Raw genomic sequence first — 16,682 nt, forward strand, 5'->3', positions numbered from 1 at the left:
TTACATTTTAATTTAATTTTCATGTTATAAAATTTATAGCATCTGTTTTTTTTCAAATAACTCAGCAAATTGCCAAGATGAAAGAAATTTCTTCATATTCATTGCTTCTTTTTGTAATGCCATTAAACGTACTACAATGATATTACTATTTTGAATAAATAGTTTTTAATAGGTTACAAGTACAAAATTAGGGGGCTCTTGACCTTAGCCACATGCCCGAGATGCTGTGCCTGCATTTTTAGGAAGTTTAAATTTGTCTTTTGACGGGGATAGTAATTCTATACCCTATTTTTAGTTTTCTAAACAGATTTCGTAATTCTTGAAAACTGAACTAGCTTAAATTTTAAATCAATTCTTTTAGATTGCCCCAAATAAAATTTGTAAGATAAAAACTCTAAAAAAAACTGAGTGTGAAAAATTGAATTGCAAAAAGACCGACAAGGCTTTGTGCAGATCTAATCCCGTAATTTTATAACTGAGTGCCAAAGGATTTTTTTTTGCTAATTATCTTAAAATGGTGCATTGCTTTCAGAGTGGAAATACATATATCATATATAAATTATTCAAACAGATGGATATTTTTTTAATTTTATTTCTCTTCCTGTTGTGCGTTTACTCGATCTTATGAGACGGGAAGGTTGTAATTTATTTATTCTCCATTCAAAATACACATAAAAGAAACAACGAGCAACACTTAAAACATTCTAAAAATAATATTAAAAAAAGGAAAAAAATCACCTAACTGTTTAAGAGAGAGTGTAAGAAAATAGTAATTTTCGTGGGCTAAAAAGCATTGTGTACTCTTTATTAAAACCCTGGTCTTGATTGGAGCAACGGTCGTAGCAAAAATTAAGAAATCTCAGTGATTCATTGAGCACATTGTGATTATTTTTTAATCAGAGGCCAACACGGCGAAGCACTCTGAAATAAAATCGTGAGTTTGAGAATCCTTTGGTCGAGGAATTCAGCCGTCATGTCGGTGGGTTGGTGGGACGGTCGCTCTCGTCGGTCCCGACCGACCGATTTGCTGGTGGACGGAGCGAGAGCGGCGCGTGTCCTGCGCAAAGGCGTTCTCGGCCGAGACGGCTCTGAAGGAAGCGCCAAAACGAGACACTCACATTCCAGGCTGCTTTTCTGTTTGGTTCTCTGGTCTTGCACGTCCACTGCGAGACCTTTTTATTCCTAGCCAAGTGAGTTGCTGCGTTCGCTCAGTTCCTCCGCAGTTGTGAGTGATTTGGTGCGAAAATCGTGATCGGCCGGATAATCAGTGCGCTTCTTTTTGTGACTTTGCCGGATAATTTGATTTTTACAACATTTTTGGTGACTTTTTTAGTATTTAACGAACTCTTATAGGCAGCATTAATTGTCATATGCCCCTTAACACAAACACAACACTTCCAAATTACCAAACAAAATATTAACATTTTTTTTAAATATGTTATATTTACTAATTTGTGCTTAGATAGTTGAGGATAAATTAGTTAAATTCATTTTATGCCACCGTAATTAATCAACCATTCTCACACAAGTTTTGTACTCTGCGAAATTTTATAATATTTTTTATTTTGAATTCTTTCGCATGGAGATATCAAATTTCGCTTGTTAGGTGATTGAACTAAATATTTGCTTGTGTAATTTGGAAGAAGAATTTTCAAATGATTTTAGAGAGGAAGAAACAATAGTAGAAAACAGGCCGCTTGCACGCCCGTCCGCCCTCCTATATTTGAACTGCTGGCTGAAAATAGATCGTGCACTCTTTGGTCCTTTATGCTTCTCGCTTTACGCTTCTCTCAAATGTGTTTCTCACGCTGGCAAGACGCGCATAAAAATAGCCCTGGAAGCAAAGCCCACGCACACACGTCCAGACGAAATTCACATTTAAAAAATATCACCCAAAAAATGTTCATATTTTTAGAGGACCAAAGCTCGTTTTGAAATTTTGAGCGCTCTATTTCGAAAGACCTTGAATTAATTAGGAACTATAGCCATAAAACAGGACAATTAGGAGCGACTGCCAAACCATGACAAGATCCAATCAGCATTATTTGCTAATCGCTATTTTCGCATTGTACGCAATCACTCGCAATTGCAGGTTGTGTGCAATTGTCAAAATGTTATTTTTTCAATCAAAGTATTGGAGAAGGGATCAAGAAGAATTAAATCAAAAGGATTATTTAAACGATAAATTCATCAATTTCTCTTTCAGCCCTCCTGAGGAGTCAAAGCCATGTCGGACGAAGAGAGCGTGTACTCGTAAGTATTTTTACTTTCTCATGTTAAATCATTTTGAAAGCCCGGAGTTGAAACGTTTGTTTCATTTTATTTTGCTATTTAAATTCATTGCTGACTGCCCCGAATTTGTGTACCACAGTGTCTGGTTGGCCGCCAACCAACTCTGGCTTCGGTTTAAAAATAAAGCTCACGTCACTTTTAACATAATCACCTGCGCCGCGTCATCCGGTCCAGATTTCCAAAAATCGAAACACATACTAAAACAAAAACTTTCTTTGTGTTTCAGCGACGAGGAGTGAGTATCAGCAACCGACGCCCCAACATTCTAATTGAACATTTTGACTGAGATATAATCTCACAAAATTTTTAAATAGTGCTTAGCGCAAAATTTAGAGAACTACATTGATATGACAATGTTTTGCCTAGATAGCCTCCAAAACCTTAATTTTATCTTTTTACAGAAAGTAAGTAAATACGGCTCTCAACCCACTTATCAATACAAGTTTGACCACTGGGACACAAGTAATGGGTGTGGGTTTTTTGTACAAATTATAATAGTTGTAGTAGCACCCTGGTAAGTTGGAAGCACCTCTGTATACATTTGACAAATAATACATTTAAATGCTTCTACAGTGTGCAAACCAGTAAATCGGTAACACAGATAAATTAAACTCATAAACGTGAACGCAGCCAGGTTTGGCTCTCGGGAGACTGAGCATTTTGAGGGGTCGATATCGTTGCATTTGGATGGCGCTCAAAATTCTCTGGACTTCCTTGACTGCCAGAACCATTAAGAACACAAACCATAAATCCCATAAATCCTATAAACATTTATAAAACAGAATGCAATAATGCGAGAACAAAATTGGCACAGTGTCCTCCTCCGTGTAAATATGGTTCCCAGAAAATTCCGAAAAAATAATACGCATTACTGATAGTGGTCCCCTGTGTAAATATAAAAAGATAAATCATAATTCTATGCTTTAGTAACCGTAGATGCCCAAGCCCTTCATATTGCAGTAGATTTTCATTCGATTATTAATGTCCATACGTGTGTGCCCTCTTTCCTGTCCTGCCCTGCCTCTGATCTGATTTCGGACCCAAAAAGGGATGAAGTTGAAGTTGAACACCATGCCAACAAAAGCGTAGCTGATGAGTAAGTCTGCCCAGGAGAACCAAAAAGAATAATATAATCGTCATGCAAAAATCTCTCTCACGCTTTATAGTAACTTAAAACGTATTTTTTCGTTCCATAATTCGGATTTTTTGAACTGTCGCAAATCTTATTTGGTCATGTACACTTCGTCCGTAAAATTGGCTAAATAATGACGTATTCTGAAAAAATAAGCTTTTTGTCAATAATTCTAATATTATGTCCGTTTTTGTCACGAAGCAATTTTTCGTACTGTGCTTTTTGCTTTTTACTTCACATTTCTCTTTTGTGCAGCACTTGCATATATTATAGGCAACAAGTTAAGTACATCTGCATTGGGGTTGCATATACATGATTCTCTGCAGGCGCACTCCCTGTGATCCGAATCGTTTGTTTTACATTTTCATTTTTCCTCCCTCCTCTCAACAAGTAGCATCGGCTGTAGGCTGTAGGGGAACTGGTTCAATCCAATCATTGTTTTCACCCATCGAATCCCAGAGTGCCAAAAGCAGGCCAATCTCTTCGAAAAAAAAAAAAATAAAACTGTCTAACATCTTTCTTGATACAGCTTTTCCCTGTAGAGTTAGCATGCCCATCTTTGTTGCACTGTGCTCGATGATAGTAATCTCGCGTTCAGTTTTACACAGCTCACAGCAATTTACACCAAAACTAATTAATTTTAGCAGTCACACTGAACACAAAACTGCTACACAATCCATGTGCTTTATTTTTTGTTTAGCTTGTAATAAAGAGTAAAAATAATAATTTAATCATCAATGTCGGTTTACCGTTTTCCAACTGTAAGGACCCTTACTTATTCCTTACGAATTCCGCAGGGAGGAGAAGGGAGGAGATCCCGAATTCATCAAGGTACGCATCTGAGCGTATTTAACCTAGATTTGTGCGAGTAAAAAATCGACCTGAACTTGCAGAACCAGCAGCAGAAGAGCTCTAACCTTGATGAACAGCTCAAGGAGTACATCGCTGAATGGCGCAAACAGCGCTCAAAGGAGGAGGATGACCTCAAGAGGCTGAAGGAGAAACAGGCCAAGCGCAAGGTAAGTCGAATTCAAGGCGAAAAGAATATTTAACTGACGGCAGAATTTCAGGTCGCTCGCGCTGATGAGGAAAAGAGGTTGGCTCTGAAGAAGAAGGAAGAGGAGGAACGTCGTGTCCGCGAGGCTGAGGAGAAGAAGCAGCGTGAGATCGATGAGAAGAGGAAGCGTCTGGAAGAGGCTGAGCGCAAGAGGCAGGCCATGATGCAGTCCATGAAGAACCAGGCCCAGAAGGGACCCAACTTCACCATCACCAAGAAGGACAACACCGTAAGCCAAACGAAATTAGGCTGAACGAGTCGTGGTCCTAAGCAATTGAATTTCCAGTTCAACCTGTCCAACGCCCAGATCGAGCGCAGCAAGACCAAGGAGCAGCTCGAGGAGGAGAAGAAGATTTCTCTCAGCTTCCGTATCAAGCCTCTGGAGCTGGACGGTCTCAACTCCATCAAGCTCAAAAACAAGGCTAGAGAGCTCTGGGACGCCATTGTCAAGCTTGAAACCGAGAAATACGACTTGGAGGAGAGAATGAAGAGACAGGACTACGACGTGAGTTAACTTTTTGCTTTTATAAAGAAATGAGAAATTAATGAAAATTCTTTCCATCTAGTTGAAAGAGCTGAAGGAACGTCAAAAGCAGCAGCTGAGACACAAAGCCCAGAAGAAGGGTCTCGACCCTGAGTAAGTATACTTGGTAAAACCTAGAGAAAATCTAATTTCCGACTATTTCAGGGCTCTTACCGGCAAGTACCCTGTGCGTTGGAAATACACTGCTCTCGAGATTTTTCGTAACAATCCTTATTGTTTCACAGCCCATGATTCAAGTAGCCTCCAAATACGAGCGTCGTGTGGACACGAGGTCGTACAGCGACAAAAAGAAGCTCTTTGAAGGCGTAAGTTTAATATCTATATCAGTGTTTTGATGATCACTTCCTCATTTCAGCTGATTATGTCCAGACGATACAGATTATATTTTTTGTTTAGATATTTAGTCTAATTTGAATTAACCATCGACTTGTGTATCTCTTAAGGTGCTCAGGCTGCTGCAGCCTAATCAGTATGATGCACCGCTAGTAAAACTTCTCCAAATCTAAATTTAAATGGTATTTTAACAAAGGATAAATGGAGTTTTACTAGCGGCTGCAAAATTCACATTTATGTTAACCCCATCATTAATCTTGTAGGGTTTCAACACTCTATCTAGCGAAACTGTTGAGAAACTTTGGAAAACAAAGTACGAGAATTTCAATAAGAGAAGCAAGGGTAAGTATTTCGTGACCCGAATTTCAGCTTGCTGCCAGAGGTGTTGGTTTTGGTATTGTCATGAGCTGATGCATTCAACGACCACCCCCCATTTGAGCAACTGCAACTAATCAATTATTTTTACACTAACTTTTGCAAAGCCACGGGACGACAACCAGCTGACCCCCATAAAACTGACTAATCATCAAGCGGCAAACACATGCAAAATTCGAGTGTGGCTTGTTTTTCCAAGTGTGGTTACAAATTTTTTATTCACCTGCGCAGGGTTTAGAACTTCTAACTAAAGAAACTATGGAGCGTCAATGGACAGATAGAACTGAACAGTTTGACCAACGTCAAAGAGGTAAGTTTTATGATTCGCAAAAAAGTCAAACAGATTTTAAAAATAAGATACAATACATTAAACTACTGGCAAATCAGTTTCGTTCAATTTCTTATATTCGTTTAGATGTAAATTTTTGTGTTCAGTTCAAAGCACATTCTTAATGTGATGTATGTTTATAATGTAGCAGTTTTCACATTCCAAACTAATGTTACTCAATAAAATCATATCAATGGAACAAACATAATTATGTGTAATTAGTTTTTTGCAGTCGTTAAAACCAACGTTCGGTGTAAAACTTAGAGTGAGTTGGCACTGTAAAGCAAACCCCTTGTACCATAAAATAAAATAAAATGTCCTGAATTATGCACGTGCATGAATTTTAAGGAACTACAAATCTTCACCAAATAGGCATGCTGCAACCCTTTCCATTTTGTATTTTCACAGTCACTCAGTTAATACAAGATACATAAATCACATATGTTATGTGACTGAAAAGTTGTTGTTGTTATTGTAACTTAAAATTTTCGGTGTGGTTGAATAACCTTGGACACATTTCAGCCAAGCTGCCCAAGTGGTTCGGTGAGCGACCTGGCAAGAAGAAGGGTGACCCCGAAACCCCTGAGGAGGAGGAAGGTGGCAAGGGAGCCGCTGACGACGACATTCTGGAGGAGCCTACCTTCGAGCCTGAACCTGAGGAGGAAATAGCTGAGGAGGAAGAAGAGGAAGAAGAAGAAGAGGAAGAGGAGGAGGAAGAGGAAGAGGAAGAAGAGGAGGAGGAAGAGGAATAAGGCAAGCATTTTGTGGCGTGGCTGCTTCCAAAATGCTAATTTTCGCGTCTTGTTGCAGCGCCTGGAATCTGAACTCATCTGCACCAAACATGAAAATGCCAACAACATAAAAACACAACTTTTTAAGTCCGCAACCCAAATCTCTTTCTGTTTCTTTCAAGTATCAGTTAGGATTTGCGATATCAGCTGCAAAAATTCACTGTATTTATCATCTGCAAATAAATTTAACACACAAATAAAAAATTGCGAAGGAGTTTTGATTCATCTTTGCATTTCTCTTTTTTCCAGCTGACAACCGTCTCGAGATATTGTGACTGTAATGATGTAAATAGCTAGACTGTGCGATTAAAAGTAGAAAGTTTTAATTAAATTTCAAGCTCGCGTGCAACAATCCCGCATAAAAGTTTACTAACTCCTTTTGCGCTCTCACGCAGCTGTGAGGGTTTTTCTAACTGTACAGCGCATTTTGGTGCGTTAATAAAGGAGATTCAGCTTGACGCAGCGGCACAGTTTGCTCTCTCGCACGACCCTCGCAATTCGATTCGACTTAGCTGAACAATGCAGTAAGCACTCTATCGATTGTGCGAGTCAAAATCCATTTGCATGTTGTCCGGTGGCTCAAAGTATTATCGGGCTCCTAGGGGGTGGCGAAGCTCTCCTAACCGGGCTGAGCGATAAAACTGCGGCGAAAAAAGAGCGTACAGTGAGAGCAGGTGCGCAAGCAGTGATCGATGCTGGCTGGATTTATTTCTCCCTTCTGATTCAAAGAAAATATGGGTTTCCCACAAGAGAGTTGCAGTTTTGTAGCTTGTGGTCAATAGAGGACTTAATAAATTTCTTTTGATGGATTAAAAACCTGTAATTTTACCAAAAATATTCCAAAGTATGATTTTTCTTAGTACAAAAATTAATTAAGCTCCAGAAAGAAATTGAAAGTCGTTGAAAAAAACCTTGAACTTTTTACGATATGAATATTACACTTGTTTTCATAATATATATTAGCTACAACCCCCATCAAAATCTCTTTTAAATTAGTCCATTGCGTGACTAGCTAAACGATATACTACACACAACAGTTAAGTAATTCACTGCACACAAAAAGGGGTGGAATAAAGTTTGATGTGTTGATAAAATGCATTGTAAAATATTGAGCCAAATAATATGTAAATAATAATTTTGTAGTAAGCTCAAAGTCGGGAAAAGTTTCTCTGCTGGTCCATAATAATAAACAAAGTTGTACCTAAAAGCTTAAAGAAAAATTGAGAAACTTTGAAACAAACGCAAAAAGCCATCGTGTCGTCAGAAAACGAATAACAAGTGGAATAAAGAAGAAAGTCAATTGAGGCGGGTGGGCCGTTAATTAAAATTCAAGGCACAGAAACGTGGCAATTTGGCGCAAAGCTGGCGGCGAATGCAAATTCCGCGTGGCCCGCGGCGGTAGCATGGCAGCGAGGCGAGTTATCATTATCACGGAGGGTGTTTTGCTGGTGTGCGTCCAGCCTGTGCCGCCGCCGCCACCGCCGCTGCTGCTCTTGGCGTGGGTCGTGCGGAAAACGTGCGATCGTGGCGCTCACTCGCACTCACTCAGTCAACACAGGCCGGGAGGAAGGCACTATTTTTGACCAGTGTGCTCCTGGTGCCGAGAGCAAGCTCGAAGAAGAGGTGCTTGCCGAGGAGCGCACTGAAGCCAGCAACCGCACTGCTTGCGCTTCTCAGCACCACTACTTTTTTCGCTATGTCAATTCTGCAGGCGCGCTAGGGCACCTGGGTTTCGCGAGTTCCGCAGAGGATTAAGCAAGACACTCCGGCTGCACCATGGCGGACAGCGAAGGAGGGTCCGAGCAGGATGATGTTTCATTCCTTAGGACGGTGAGTGCTTAAGGGCTATTTTTAAAATTTATACCCAAAACCCTTCGGGTGGACGAATTGTGTAAGCGAGCAAAATAGACATACGAGTCAGTCGCGATCGAAATTAAAATGCGTGTAACTGTTAGGCAATTTTTCTGTAAATGCAAACCCGAAGAAGCAATGTGAGGAACGTAAACTTTGCCTCCAGCTGGTTAAATGGTCCATTAAAAAGCGAACAGTAAATAGACGCAGCTACATGATCTTCATGGAAAACCTTTAATTGCGTTACAAACGCTGTAAGTGTATTCCCCGATTTAATTATACATATATAATTCCACCGTCTAAAAATACAGATAAGCGGTCGGGCGAGTTGCGCTTTTAGACCGTAAAAAACATTGGTCACAGTTTAACATTTTTTGTTTCTCCTCCCTTTGCATTCCGATTCAACTTTTGAGCGATTTTCATTACTTAATGCAGCAACACAATTGCTTAATAAAATAAATGAAAAACTGCTCCATAAAACTTCTATTATGTAACAATCGTTTGAAAATTTAAATTGCCTGTATAGCAGGATAAAAATAAACAAACAATGGCAGGTACAGTGTTCGACTCGAGCAGAAATGCTGTGAAACAAAAGCACAGGAATAGCCATATCAATTCAATTATGGAATCACTCAGCTCAAAATCAAGCCTCTCGCATGCGGATTTCCCTATGAATCTGCGAAGGTTTCGCTTGGAACGAATTTGCGGGCGTTTGACCTGTCTGTTTGTCTGTTGGGGAAAGGCTTGACCCATTATGCATGACGCGCGCGCTTTTTCTATTTCGGCTATGCCAGTTTGGCCGATAAAGAGCTACCAGTTGTTGATCTGTTGCTGCCGGTTCTCGAGAGGTTTTGTTTTTATTGCGGCCGAACAAACGGACGAATGGGTACTCTCCCTCTCTCGCTCGCTTTCATTTCACCCTGCCGGCTGGCGTGCCCGGCGCTGCTGCTGTTTCGTTCCGAGGCGATGCAGGATGCGGCAATTCCAGGCGCAGCAACGGGTCGCGCTCCTTTTTGCAGCACTAACAACGCTTATTTCCACTTCAAACGCGAGAAGCAATAACACATTTGCGCCGGAATCGATCTCGCTCGACTGTCTTTGCTCGCAAATCAAATCCGATTCGTTATTATTTGCAGGCCAGCTGTTGAAATTAATGACGCTGGATTTTAATAATAAATAATGTGCCCATTTTTGCGTCACAACGGCTCGCTTTTATAAAAGGGGGGAAACACGGTCGGCTGGCACGTGGACAAGGAAAATAATAATACTGGACAGAATAAGTGAAAGGGTGGTGTGTGGCGCAAAAGAGCACAATACTTGTTATATTATAGTGCTGCGTTTTAATGTGTTTGCGGTTGACGTAAAAGAAACAGACGCCGCCTGGTCTTTTTAATTCCAAAACAAGCACTGCGGCAAATATGACGGTTCGCAGCGGACGAGTGCCAATTATTGTACTAATATAGCCTGAAAACTGTAAATATTTGTGTCAATGCAATATAATAAATTCAAAATTAAACTTTGGTTCGTGTGGTAAAATCGGCTAATGAATAAACTATTAAAATTATTTGGGAATTTAAATTGATAGGCATTATTTTTTAAATAATCGTAATTAATCAAGAACCCTTTGCACATTTTAATTGTTTAGTTCGTGATGGGTACTGTACCACATCTTTGATTGTAACAAAAATGGAGATTGTCTCTAATTCCAGCAGACAAGGCTTGTAAATATCTGCTAATCTGTTGTTGAATCAATTTTTAAAATGCTTTCAATTATGCTCTCATTTCCACGCACACCCCTGGCTACTAAAATTCTTGCAACTTTGTCAGTTCTTAAATATATTGGCTGAATTCGATTTGTTTGTACAGCACAAAGAGAATAAAACCTATAGTCACTTGCAATAGCTGAGCAAGATCTTAAAATTATTTCCTCTCCACCCAATGAAAGGGTAAAAATCAACAAAGAGCATGAGCGGCTGGGTCACAGGTAGCACAAAGCAAGCGAGTTGAAGCGTGATCAGATCGACAAGAAGGCTGACGGCATGCACTCCGCACTTTAATGAGCAGCTTGCTTTCTCTCTTCGCACGGCCAGCTAGCTAATCCCATTAACGCGGCCGCTCACCCAAAATAAGCGTGATCAGAGCGGAAAAATAACGAGCGGTGAGAGCAGGCAGGCACCGGGGTGCACGCATTTTATGGGGTAGGTCAAGACGCGAATTAATAACCGCGCACACATGCGTGCCTGCCTGCTCCCTGATGCGCGTTGGGCCGCTCTAATTACGCAACGCACCCTACATTAGGCACGCTGAATTCATTTTGCCGCATTCGTGCGGGCGGAAAAATGCCTAGCCGCGAGACTGCTTCCGTGCACATTTCAGTATCGATCGGCCAACGTGTATGATAATCATGCAGTATTCATACTTTCGTGGCTCACACCGCCAGATCTGCAATGCAAATACCCGCAGGCGGCACGCCGTTGTTTTCGCAAACAAGGCTAAAATGCACTTTTGTCGCCGCTTAGCCCGCCATTTAGTCGCGCTCAATAGCTTTGTTCCGAGTTAACAAACTCACAAACTCACCGCATCCACTTTTCCGCTCTTTTCAAACAAGAGAACATGCTGACATAGCTGATTGCAAAGCCGTTTTGTTGTGAGTTCAACCGGTACCACAGAAAGGTTTACAGGGATTGTAACCGCTCGTTTCGGGCCATTTATTTTATTTGTAGGTACTTGTATTCAAAGATATTGAACGTGTGGAGGGGAAAATAAATACATCCTATAAATGCGAGTCAAAATGCAAAACTAATTTTTTCCTTTTCTGCTTACATATATAGAGGAGCTAAATATCAGCGTTCAACTCCTAATTTCCGATCAATCGTTTTATGATATTAACGCACACAAATTCTCATTGTGATAGAACAAAGCTCTATAAGCTTCCGCAATCCTCCTAAATGTGAATTGCGGATTAAGAGGACTGTAAGAATGTGTAAACTGAATTCTTAAATTCACGCAGTGCTCTTTTAGACAACTTCAGAATAGTTAATGGTTATTGCTTCCAAGGGATGAAATTAATATTAGAATATTTTGTCATTTGCAATCGATAGCCAAATTAAATACCCCACGTTTTATCTACCTCTTATTGTTAATTTATTCACAGTTAACTTCTAGAATTTTCAGAGTTATTTTAAAAGAAACATTGGCTAACATTTAAAACCGGGCGAAAGTTTGATTTAAAAAATATTTTTCGAATTGAATACAAGAAAGAGATTGCCATTTTTCTTTTAATTTGCAGTTTTTAATTTCAGTACAATCCTTCCTAATTGGATGAGTATATTTCCCTTTAGTAATAAGCTATATTTTAAATAACTACTGCCATATATGTTTTAAAATTGGAATCACAAGGGCAAATTATCAGCCATCAGCAATACCTGCAAAACCAAAAAATCACGCTGCAATGTCATCTCAGGGAATTTTCAATATCTGATAGTTGTAACCACTGACAGCACTCGCAGCTGACTGAGCATAACGCATGATTAAAAAGTAGAGCAGCAAGACATGTGACGAAATCTTGCGAAACCACGCCACTGAATAATCCCTGAAACAAAATCCCTAAAGCCCTAAAATTTCATCCTTTTGATTGAATAATCCTAACGAGGTCCTTTTCTAATGAATATTTATTATATTCCGGACATTTTCCTGGTCTTTATTATTGGTTTGCATTAGTTTCGGCTTCTGTTAGTCATGAGCGACCAGTTCTTTGAACCTCAAATGTTTGTATTTTAGACTCCAGCCTCTATTTGAAGGTATTTCAAAATTCTACTGTAAATTCGACTACAATAATGCTCAATTCTTAGCTAACTCTTCAAATAATAGGTGTCCACGGCCTCTTCATTACCATAAACATCACTCAAAAATTAAATTTCAGAGTAACTCGCACAAGAAGTAGGGGGGGGGGGGGTCACAATTACTTCCTGCACGCAGTTAAAACGTACTTGTACATGAGGCTACAATGATTTTGCGATAAGGCCTGGAAAATCAGATTGCACGGTGTGAGCAAAGTTCGAGAAAAGTCGCGTGTCGAGACGGACACTGGCGAGCGTTTTGATGCTCTCGGCGTGGACCCAAGTGCACGGAGCGGCCACCACTCACACACGCACAGCAGTGAGTCTGGTTTAAAATAGATCATGAAAGCTGTACACACACAGTCAGCCGGGATTCTTTGGTCCTCTTCAAGGTGGTGTCACGCCTATGAGCACCCCTAGACAATAAACGCGCAGGCTGCGACCATCCAACAGAATGGATTCGAAAAAGCTTAATTGGATGATCTCGTGTTTTGTTAGAGCGGGCAAAACAATTAGTTAAAGGCGTCAGAAATCACTTTCTGCAAAGGCATTATGATTCAGCAAAGAGCCTTAAAATAATTAATAACTGTAGAATAAATTTAAAATTCATCGGAAAAAGAGAGATCTGATTCAACGTTTTTTGGGTCAAAATAAACGGGACTGCGAGTAGAATATTAGAAGTTATGCTAAACTGAAACTTTTAATAATAAAAATGGGGCACATAATAGAAGCTATAAATTTAAAAAGTACGAATAAGGTCAGATAAAAAATTTATCGTTACGGTTCATGAAGTAGTTAAACGTTTTCTCTTTCTCACGAAAAACCAGCTGGGGCAAGAAGTGGCAGCTAACAGCTAAGCCTACGATCTGTAATTTATGTGTCGCACAAGCCACAAGGGCAAACAAAAAGTCCCGAAATTAGAGCTCTGCGGGCGCGCAACCTTTTTTCCCTTGAATCCAGCGAAATGCACGAGGAAGAGCATTGGCGAGGATTTTACGAGCTCACCCAGTTTATTGCGCACTTTTATATGCGGCTTGCTTTTCTGCCGCAACAAAGAGAAAACATGCAGCAGCACGCAGGCGGACGACAGATTATTTTTTGCTCGCGGAAAGTGTCGTCGCGGCGGCATGCAAGGGCGGCGGTGTGCGGTTTGCTAATTGAGCTTTTGATTAATATTTCAGGAAGACATGGTGTGTCTTTCGTGCACAGCCACCGGCGAGAGGGTTTGTCTGGCGGCCGAGGGCTTCGGTAACAGGCACTGCTTCTTGGAGAACATCGCAGACAAGGTGAGTGTCAATTTATCATCCCGCTCTGCTTTCAACCCCGACGTGCCCCCGGCAGTGCGGCACAGCACTCTTCAACCGCAAGCGAGGGGAGTGACCAATTACTCCGCCGCTCGCTAAGAGTTAATCCGATTGCTATGTTTTTGTTTCTGTACTCTGTTTTTTACGATCTTTTTATTTATTTATCAAAGTCCCAGGCAAGCTTGTTAGAGTTTGCGAAGTGTAACGAAATTTTAGAGATAGGAATAATCCTACCAAGAAATATTCTAGAAGACTATGGCCAAAATTTACCTCGGGAGCACTATAAATTTTAGGGGAATTGGAATCAATTTTAATGCTTTCCAGTGGCAATGGCGAGTACATATATACCGTCTCTCTTCTATCTCATTAAATCACAACAAGGAGTTTTTCCCAGCAAAAAAACATACACCGTTTGATAGATGTTGACAAAACGAATCAAATTCAGCAATGATGAAATGGTCAAACACTTTAAATTTTCTCGAAATGTGGCAAAATTCTAGTTTTTATTAGCATAGCATGGCCCCTTATGATAGTTGCTCAGTATCAATCCATTGCATTTATTTCTTCTATTTTAAAATTTAAGAACAGTAAAAACCATCGCAGAGTGCAGTCATAATCAGTTTTTTTACCATTAGAATTTGAAATATTTAGAACAACGTTAAAAAATATGATTTATTGGATAAATTTAAGAACTGGATCGAAGTTCATATTTCTGGTTTGCTTTCACCCTAAATATTTAAAAATATGTAAGGTCAGAACCGTTAGTCAGTATTTGATATATATATATATATAAATTTTAATAAAAATTTAAAGCTTTATTTTTGCTGAAAATGAAATTAATGAATGTTTGGCCCATCAGAATTAAATTAAATAACTATTTTCCGTTGAGTCTTCTGATATCAAGAGGCAATTGATGGCAAATTACTTACAGCTCGATTTTTTTGGCTCCAGCAAATTCTAAGGAAATCGTTAATTTGAACGAATGATTGTTTTGTTTTGTGTGAGACATATCACACAGCTGAACAAAGAAATTCCTGCCCTTTGCCTCAGTTCCGCAACCCGATACCTCTGGGAAAAGCGCACCTCCACCTTAATGCGTGTTGGGCGTAATATTTGTGGTCGCGTTGACAGCCGGATTTATCGCGCTCCAACGTCTTTGTCTCCGACACGTGGAGCCGAAATTGCCGAGACCCGTGAAATTTTGGCGCAGACATGATTATCATTGGAATGAGCCGCTTATTACACAGCTCTCGGTTTGTTTTGCTCGGCATAGCAAGAGACGCGTGAATTGAATTTTTGGCTGGTAAATGCGTGTGGCGAGGTAATTTGTTGTCGCCTTTTTACATTATGCGGGATTTTTATTTCAGTGTCATGAAAAAGTAAGTGCTATGGTTCGTGTAATCAGCAAACTTTCACTGATAAAATGAGCAGCTGGGGAGTTTAGTCCGCCGGCAGTTTAAAATCGATACTGCTGAGATTGTTGTATTTAAGCCGGTGTTCAGTTTTGACGTCTCCAGTGCGTTCAAAGGGGATCGCTATTGCGGGTATCCAATTTGCTAGGGCACAAAATTGGTCTGCATAAATTATCAATTGGAGAGCCACCAGAGATGGAGCGCGGAGAAAATTGCTGCGCCACGTAGCCGAGTTTTTAACACTCGAGCTAATGAATTCAGTCGAACTTTGTCTCGGGAAAATGTATTGATGCATACCTCTGCAAGCGAATAGAACGGATGAAAAATAGATGCCGTGCGGTGCAAAATCTACCCTGTGCGAAAAACCTTGTTTAGAGCGCGCGCTTCAGAAAGTGGGTTGCTTGCATGAATCATTGATGCCGCTGGAAATGGATTGCCACAGAGGTGCCTCCCCTTTCAAGCTAGCCTCCACACTCTCGTTTGCATTGAAACGAATGAGATTTCAAAGCAATGCAGTTTGAAATATGAAAAATCTAATTTATTGCAACTTGCATTTCCCGTCAGAATTTGGAATAACGAATGTGCTTTAAAAGCTCAAAATCAAGTATTCCTGTGACAAAAGCCGTTGAATATTTTATTTCGAAAAGCTTCCTGGGAAAGAACAGACGGAGACTGATAAAACTCTCTATAAGACAGTAACTTGGACGTGACCTTTTTTTAAAATAGACACTAAGGTGACGTTAAACTTTGTAGTACAGTACCGATCATCTTGTCCTTTACAAGAACAAAAATTGATAGGTTTTACAGCAGTCTGTTAAAACGACATCCGCGATATGCCTTCTATTGAGTACAGAGCCATCGATTTTGCGTTTCATAGGGTGGTGTGTATGTTTCTCATCGGCGAACATTACCCTCGCCAGCAACGGCCTAACCATCTATCCTGTTTGTCATAATAGCCGTGTGCCGTAACAACCCGTAAATACAACCAGCATGAAATACGCCACGTCTTCGCATAAAATCAACATTATTTTCCTATCCTTCACTCTGCGTATATGGCAACACGGTTTATTTACGGCCTTTTATCTGCACGATAAATTTCGCACGTTTGCAAAGAAACTTGAGCTATAGAAGAAATAATTCATTACATTTCGGTTCGAGAATGGTCTCCGTGCTTGAGAATTAGGTGCGATAATATTCATTTGTTGCTTCTGAACTCTGAACGTAAAGCATGTGGTTGTTTTGTACTTTTAAAACCGCAAAACAGCACTGCCTGCAAAAGTTTTAAGGGCTATTCTGTCCTTACATTTGACCTTTTAACTCGATCTCTATTGCATGCTCCGTACTCTGAATCCACGGCTCAAGTCTGCATATTCAATTCGCACGGCACTAGTTGGGAGTATTTGGCAAACTTCCACTAGAATACA

The 16,682-nt window shown here is 40.2% G+C and overlaps 2 protein-coding genes across 3 annotated transcripts in view; both read left to right on the forward strand.

Moving 5' to 3' along the window:
• Positions 1 to 1,030: 1,030 nt before the first annotated feature.
• TpnT (Troponin T, skeletal muscle) lies at positions 1,031 to 7,077 on the forward strand. Of its 2 annotated transcripts, none has more exons than XM_065479343.1 (13): positions 1,031 to 1,190; positions 2,207 to 2,253; positions 2,519 to 2,527; positions 4,222 to 4,255; positions 4,318 to 4,443; positions 4,495 to 4,710; positions 4,768 to 4,986; positions 5,048 to 5,118; positions 5,170 to 5,191; positions 5,250 to 5,330; positions 5,622 to 5,700; positions 6,584 to 6,814; positions 6,872 to 7,077. In XM_065479343.1, the coding sequence occupies exons 2-12, from the start codon at positions 2,228 to 2,230 to the stop codon at positions 6,811 to 6,813; spliced, it is 1,113 nt and encodes a 370-aa protein (XP_065335415.1). In that variant the 5' UTR covers positions 1,031 to 1,190; positions 2,207 to 2,227; the 3' UTR covers position 6,814; positions 6,872 to 7,077. The 2 variants fall into 2 exon arrangements, with proteins under 2 accessions (XP_065335415.1, XP_065335425.1); XM_065479353.1 differs by lacking the exon at positions 5,622 to 5,700 and adding an exon at positions 5,965 to 6,043.
• Positions 7,078 to 8,398: 1,321 nt separating this feature from the next.
• The window catches only part of RyR (Ryanodine receptor), a 32,771-nt gene continuing 24,487 nt past the window's right edge, over positions 8,399 to 16,682 (forward strand). Inside the window, 2 exon segments of the mRNA XM_065476826.1 lie at positions 8,399 to 8,682; positions 13,724 to 13,828. Of these exon segments, the coding sequence (XP_065332898.1) occupies positions 8,629 to 8,682; positions 13,724 to 13,828 (159 nt within the window). The 5' untranslated portion in view covers positions 8,399 to 8,628.

The sequence above is a fragment of the Cloeon dipterum genome, chromosome 1, assembly GCF_949628265.1.
Source record: "Cloeon dipterum chromosome 1, ieCloDipt1.1, whole genome shotgun sequence".
Classification (NCBI taxonomy): domain Eukaryota; kingdom Metazoa; phylum Arthropoda; class Insecta; order Ephemeroptera; family Baetidae; genus Cloeon; species Cloeon dipterum.